This window comes from Condylura cristata, unplaced genomic scaffold, assembly GCF_000260355.1.
Source record: "Condylura cristata isolate star-nosed mole 26May11 unplaced genomic scaffold, ConCri1.0 scaffold00008, whole genome shotgun sequence".
Classification (NCBI taxonomy): domain Eukaryota; kingdom Metazoa; phylum Chordata; class Mammalia; order Eulipotyphla; family Talpidae; genus Condylura; species Condylura cristata.
Window position 1 is genome coordinate 58102622 of NW_004567109.1, and position 7475 is coordinate 58110096.

The 7475-nt window shown below is 51.8% G+C and overlaps 1 protein-coding gene across 1 annotated transcript in view; it reads left to right on the plus strand.

Moving 5' to 3' along the window:
* FGF18 (fibroblast growth factor 18) overlaps nucleotides 1-6700 on the plus strand; it is a 31835-nt gene extending 25135 nt beyond the window's left edge. The window contains exon 5 of the mRNA XM_004679213.1: nucleotides 6082-6700. Within this exon, the coding sequence (XP_004679270.1) occupies nucleotides 6082-6348 (267 nt within the window). The 3' untranslated portion in view covers nucleotides 6349-6700. The remainder of the gene's footprint in view (nucleotides 1-6081) is intronic.
* Nucleotides 6701-7475: the final 775 nt, after the last annotated feature.

The following is a 7475-nucleotide window of genomic DNA, read 5'->3' on the forward strand; positions in this document are numbered from 1 at the left end:
GCTTCTCCACCAGCAAAATAATAGTAATCGGCTGAGCGCGGCTCTGGGATGCCGAGGACTGGTTTTAATTAGTGATTCACTTTCCGCGGTGCTGAGGCAGCCGGCGAGGGGGTCTGGGGCAGGGGGCGGGCCGGTGCCGGTACTCTGGCCTGGCGGTGCGTTTCCTGTGGCGGGTGCGGCCCAGCCCCGCGTCAAGCGCTTTGTTCTCCTGCCCGCCTGGGCCGCCTCCCAGGCCCAACCTGCTTGGAGCTGTCGGCTGCGCTGGCTCCTTATTTTTCCTGTTGAAGGAGGGGCGCGCAGCAGTCTGCGGTGCCCGGTGCCGGGGCGCCCCTCCCTCCCCGTCTGCGCGGTTCCCGGCATCTTGACCCCAGGAGGGCCGATCTGGGGTCAAAAGAGCATCCCGGTCCCCTCGGGCCGCTCCCGCCGCCGGCTGCCCTCCGCCTGCCCGCCGGCTGGCCGCTGAGTCACCGCTTCCACAGGAGCCGGCTCCGATTTCCTGCCCCCTAGCCCTCTCTCCCGTCATTAATATTGGGGACTGTTCAGCTGGCGCAAGGCTCGCAAGGTTCGGCTCAGCCCAGGGAGGCCCCGCGGCGACTCCCCGCCTTTATCTCCTTTCTGACTGATGTCTAGGGGGTCTTGGGGGGAACGGTAAGGATGCCCCCTTCCTCCCAAATACACCTGTCCCAATTTTGCTCCGCGGGCGAGTGTCTAGCTGGCTTCTACGGAGCCAACAAGCCCATTCTCTGTGGCTCCTACATCAGCCCTGGGTCCAGCCCCGCTGTTCTATCACCCCTCCCTGCCCAGTCATGCCCTGAGCCCTGGGTTAGACCCCTGGACTCTGGTGTGGTCATCTCCTTCCACAACTCCTGCCATTATCTGGTCTGGCTTCTGGTCCTTCCCTGGCTGCCCACCTTCAGCTTTATAAAGCACAAAAGGCCTCAGATCTTCCCGGCTGGCTCCCCCAACCTAGTTCAAAACCCACCCATGAGACCTCACCACCTACCAGAGAACGACTTATTCCTTGCAGGCAGCCTCCCTGGCCTCCTGGCCCGGTCACCTGCCCGCATGCTCCCGTGCTGCCTGCCTTCACGCTCCCGTGTCACCTGCTTTTATGCTCCTGTGTGACCTGCCTTCATGTCCCCGTGTCACCTGCCCTCACACTCCCATGTCACCTGCCTTCATGCTCCCGTGTCACCTGTCCTCATGCTCCCATGCCACCTGCCTTCAGGCTCCCATGTCACCTGCTTTTATGCTCCCGTGTCACCTGCCCTCATGCTCCTGTGCCACCTGCTTTTATGCTCCCGTGTGACCTGCCTTCATGTTCCCGTGTCACCTGCCCTCACAATCCTGTGTCACCTGCCCTCACGCTCCCGTGCCACCTGCCCTCACGCTCCCGTGTCACCTGCTTTTATGCTGCTGTGTGACCTGCCTTCATGTCCCCGTGTCACCTGCCCTCACACTCCCATGTCACCTGCCTTCATGCTCCCGTGTCACCTGTCCTCACGCTCCCATGCCACCTGCCTTCACGCTCCCATGTCACCTGCTTTTATGCTCCCGTGTCACCTGCCCTCATGCTCCTGTGCCACCTGCTTTTATGCTTCTGTGTGACCTGCCTTCATGTTCCCGTGTCACCTGCCCTCACACTCCCGTGCCACTTGCCCTCATGCTCCCGTGTCACCTGCCTTCACGCTCCTGTATCACCTGCTTTTATGCTCCCGTGTCACCTGCCTTAACATTCCCGTCGCCTGCCTTCACACGCCGTGTCATCTGTTTTTATGTTCTCGGGTCACCTGCCTTCACGTTCCTGTGTCACCTGCATTTATGCTACCATGTCACTTGCTTTCACGCTTCTGTGTCACCTGTCTTCATGCTCCCGTGTCACCTGACTTCACACTCTCCTGGCCTAGACACATGCCCCTGATGAACACCACCCCCTTGATGGGGCCTTTAGACTTTGTATGTGCTGCTCCTTCTGCTGGGTCTTCCTTTTCTTCATCACCTGCAACAGCCTCTGGCTTCCTTGACTCCAGACCCCACAGCCCCTCACACAGTCTGGGGTTGCTGGTCTGTCAGTATCTGTCTTCATGCCTTAGGCCATCCCCCCCAGACTGGGAGCTCTTTGAGACCTCACTCTGGATCTGGCTATCTTTGCATCAGGGACCTGCAGGGGCATCAAAGAAACAGAGATCTGCTTTTTGTTGATTCACTGCAAGAGTGACTTAACCCACAATCAGAATTCTCCACAGATTCAAAGTTCCTGGCCTCGCTGTCTCAATGTCCTCATCTGTATAATGAAATGATAATGCTGGCACAATTAATAGCCACTTGTTAAAATTTAGTTTCTGTTTCCCTCAAGATGCCAGTTCCAGAGTCACTCATTCACTGGTGGAAGCCCTTGGCCTCACTAAGGGTCTGCCTCTCGGGAGTGGTTCAATAGGGCAACTTTTTTGGGCTGTCCTGACCCTGGATGCCAACCGTGCACATCCGTGGTGCCAGCTGGGCTTAGGCATTGAATCCCCAAGATCTAGAGGCTTCAGAACCTGGCAGTAGCTGCTCCCTTAAATGCACTGTGCCCACCATATACCCAGACTGCCCCGAGCTAGCCCTCCCTCGCCACCTCCCTGGCCCCACATTCATCTGTCCCAGCAAGTAATACTTTCTTTCACCCAGTAAGTAGGTGTGGACAGTTTCTCCCCATGTCTGGAGATTCAGCTCAGATCATTCATATGTCTTTCATGGGGCAGTATTGGGCCTCAGATGCTTTCAGGGCTGGGGTCCCCTCCTGTCAGCACATCTTTGCTGCAAAGACTGCTTCGGTTGTTAGTGTCTGACACCCTACTCAAAATGCCTTGAACAAAAAGAAGAAATTATTTTGACTTTCGAAAACAAACAAACAGACAATCGGGGTGGTTCTAGTTTTGAGTAAGATTGGGTGGAGGGGCAAAATGATAGCATCTTGATTCAGTCTTCCGCACAAATAGCAGGAATAGGACTCCAGTTTGGAAAGAAGGAGGTTGGAGGTGGTAGTGGAGGAGAGATGATCAAATTCTACTAAATCACCAAGCTTCTGGGATGGCATATTCCCTTACTCTCTAAATACCCATGCTTTGCCCTGTCTGAATGAATTGAGTCAGCGTTTTTGGGGGAGAGGGAGGCGCAGCACAGGTGTATTTTGAAATCTCTGCAGGTCTTAAGCAGAGTTGCAGTGGTCATCAGGAACAGAGGTGAGGGTCAAGTCCAAGTGCTTAGCTACTTGTCTGGTTTGTGGTAGGGAACTTGTAACCATCACAGACCTCATAGCTTCTGCCAAGGGGCCTTGAGTTCTGTGATGTTGGAAATTTCAGCCCCCAGGCCAGCTCTTCAACCCTTGTAAATAAACCCAGACGTGTCTGAGCACATATGCCAGGCATTGTCCAAACCCTTTGCATTTCTAAACCCTCTCTAAGTGCCAGTGGCAGCTCTGAGGGCCCCGGGGAGGGGTGGTATGCTCATGGACGGTGACCACACTGCCACATCCTCTGTCCTCATGGATCTGTCTGGAACTGAGGGCAAGTAAGCTGCAGGGGCAAGTCCAGGCTAAATCCTGACTTGGCCACTTAAACCTCCACAACCTTGGTAAACCTTTTTGCCTCTTTAATCTCAGTTTTCTTCCACCAGATAGTGTCTCTCTCAAGGACTTAAGAGGATTAAATGAAATATCGGATGTGGAAATGTCTGGTCAGTAGTTGGCAATCCCTGAATGGATAAGTAGGAAGAATAAGCAGACAGAGAGCTCCACACAGTGCTTGCTGTCTTCCTCAGCTTCCCGCTCCTCTCCAGGAGGAGCCTTTTATCACTTGTGACTATCTTTGGAATAGTAAGAGATCTGGGAGGCAGAGTCCCATTTTCTTTTAGAGGACAACCCTTTCATGTGTCCAACCGACCCCCCCCCCACCTCCCAGCAGAACTCTTTTCCATTCAACCACAAATGCTTTGGGCACCCGCGTCTTTGGTTAAGACCTGTGTGGAGTCATGAGAGCAACTGAAAAGCAGTCCTGGCCTCATGAGTTCTTGGACCAGTGTTGACGGAGGCAGATATGGGATTGCTGTGCTGGGGCTGTGTGGGAGGAATAATGGATGCCGAGGGGTTCAGAAGATGGAGTTTGTTAGTCCAGTCAAACTTGACGCTTGAATGGAGTCTTGAAGAAAGAGGAGGAGGAAACCTGGGAGATAAATGGCAGTCAGGGAGGCTCCCTCGGAGAGGTGCTTATTGAGCCAGCCTGGAAGGATGAAAATAGTTTTCCAGGCAGACGGGCATGTGTTCTCCTGTAGGGAAACAGCATGATGTAGCCTTTGTTCAGTTTGCTCTGACTGTTCCAGTAAGACTACCCAAGGGGCCTAGACTCAGGCAACTCCAGAATTATCTATGGGAGTCCTCAAGACCGTTCGCTTCTATGCCCCCTTGAACCCAAACCCTGACTTCCCTCATTGAGAAGAGTCCCACATTGTTTACCTCACCCATACCATCTCTGGGTTCCAAGTATGTCCTCCAGGTCCTATCCCTGTCTATTCTACGCCCTCCTCGAAAGAAAGGCCGTCCTCCAGACAGTGTTTTCTTACCCTGCCTGTCCCTTTCTGCAGAGTTCAGCACTTTGTCTGCAGCGCCCAAGCTTGCCCTCTGCTCAAAGGTGAATGTTCCTGGAAGCCCTAACCCGTTTTCCACTTCAAACAAAAGGCTGGAACTCACACCTCAGCCTCTCTGTGCAGCCAGACCGCTGGGCTTCCAACTTGGCCGGGCATCCGACCGTAACGAGGAGTGGGCCCGGCCTAAATTTGGAGATGTTTTTTGGAAATTCGAGTGCTGCTAATTCAGGCCTTCCAGCTTTTTGTGTTTCCCACTCTTCCACATGGAGTGATTCGACTGTCTCAGGGAGAAGGGTCAAGGTCAAATCAACCATCGCTGGTCCAGATCAGGTCCTAGGAGGGAGGCTGGCCTTGCCTCAACCACCTGCGCTTCAGGTGTAATGTAGCAGGTTCCTACTGTGTGCCAGGCTCATTAATAAGCATCATTCCTCACATCTCTGTGACATGAGGGTCATTGTCCTCACATTGTAGACAAGGAATTGGAGGTTTAGAGAGTGGAACCACCTAGCCTGAGGTTACACAAGGAAATATGAGAATCGATTCTGTTCTGAATCAAGGCCTTCTAGCTTGGCATAGACTCCCAGGGAGCTCACATATCTGCTTGGGAACCTAACATCTCAGAATCAAGGGCACAGTCTTCTGAGTTTGGCTGTGTGAAATCTTTTCTTTCACAACCCCTCTTCATAGCAAACATTAAAAGGCATCACATCCTGCATTAAGTGTCATTTATATTTAACTATACAACAGTGGAATTAAGGGGTGATTGAGTTGCTGAGTTGGGTGGTTCATGTCCGATTTTGTGCACATGGGTGGAGATTCCATTCTGTCAAGGTGATAGAATACAGTCTCAACTGGATTAAGGGGAATGGGTAGTAGTGGCCCTTATAACAGTGAGGTAGTGAGCTTCAGATGCTGCTTGGTCCAGTCCCTGAAGGACCAGGACTTGGTTTCTGTCATTCTCTTACACTTGGGTTTGTTTCCCCTGTGCTGACTTTGGTGTCAGACAGGATTTCCTCCCATAGTGGTAAAATGGCTGCCTTTCCTTCAGCCTTACATATTTTTCAAGTTTAACTTGGCCTATGTTTTGGGGGTTGCTTTTACAAGCGTCTCAAGAAGCACTCTGATTGAACGGTTCTGGCCATATTTCTAGTCCTGTAGCAATCACAGGAAATAATGTTTTATGGGCCAGTTCTGGGTCTCTAGGTCTAGATGTCCCTCTTTATGGAGGGACGGATTCCTGAATGATTGTTGGAGTCTGTTATGTATTGTGAGGTGGGAAAGTATACAGGGGTCAACAGCACAAGAGTATTTCTCAGATCCAGGAAGTGAAACTGCTGAGGTCAAAGCCTAGGTCAGGTGCTGCTTCCACCTTGACCAACTGCCCTGCCCTCTCCACAGAGCTCTGCTCTTGCACCTGCTTGTCTCCTTCTCACCTCCTTCTCCTGTTTCTCCCTGCAGCCCGATGGGACCAGCAAGGAGTGTGTGTTCATTGAGAAGGTCCTGGAGAACAACTACACAGCCTTAATGTCGGCCAAGTACTCTGGCTGGTATGTGGGCTTCACCAAGAAGGGGCGGCCACGGAAGGGCCCCAAGACCCGGGAGAACCAGCAGGATGTGCACTTCATGAAGCGGTACCCCAAGGGGCAGGCAGAGTTGCAGAAGCCCTTCAAGTACACCACAGTGACCAAGAGGTCTCGGCGGATCCGCCCCACACACCCAGGCTAGGCTGCGGCCCTGCGTGGCCTCCAGGCCACCTGGCCCACACTCACACTCACAGAGAACTGCATCAGAGGAATATTTTTACATGAAAAATAAGGAAGAAGCTCTATTTTTGTACATTGTGTTTAAAAGAAGACAAAAACTGAACTAAAACTCTTGGGGGAGGGGAGGCAATAAGGATTTTTTGGTTGACTTGTAACCCCTATGACGAAAGACTCACGCAAAGGGACTGTTGTCAACACACAGGTGCTTGTCTCTCTAGGAACAGACAACTCTAAACTCGTCCCCAGAGGAGGACTTGAATGAGGAAAACGACACTCTGAGAAACCAAAGTCCTTTTTCCCAAAGGTTCAGAAAGTTAAAAAAAAAAAAAGGCAAAAGGAAAAAAAAAAGAGAAAAACAAAGAGAAAGTAGTGACACCCCCTCACTCCCCCCACAAACTCTCTCTCTTCCCCTATCCCCATCCTTGCCCCAAAGTCCAACAAAAATCGCTGTCTGGTTTGCAGTCATTTATTTATTGTCCACTGCAAGCTGTCCCGAGACACCGCGCAGGGAAGGCATGCGCCTCGACTTCCGACGACAGACGGCCTTGTCCACTCTCGATGACCCTGCATTGCTCACAGTTCTGAGGATGCTGCTATGGACCTTCCGTGACTCATGTGACCTAGTACACCAATGATAAGGGAATATTTTAAAACCAGCTATATTATATATATTATATATATATAAGCTATTTATTTCACCTCTCTGTATATTGCAGTTTCATGAACCAAGTATTACTGCCTCAACAATTAAAAACAATTGACAAATTATTTAAAAAACCATGAGGTGAGTGGTGACGAGGGGGCAGGACTCAGGGAGGGCGGCCCCTTTGTGTTTTATTCTCTTTGGTCTGTGGTCTCAGCTCGCGCCTTCCTGCTCTTGTCGACACACTCAACGCCTTCCTGCTCTTGTTGACACACTCAACATGCAGGCGTGTTCTGGGCACTGAGGATGCAGCCTTAAACAAAGCAGAAGGAAATCTCTGCCTACAGACAGGTTACAGTTGACTCTTGAACAAGGCACAGGTTAAAGGCGTTGGCCTCCAATGCTATTCTTGAAAATACACCTGCAAGTTATAGTCTGCCCTCGAA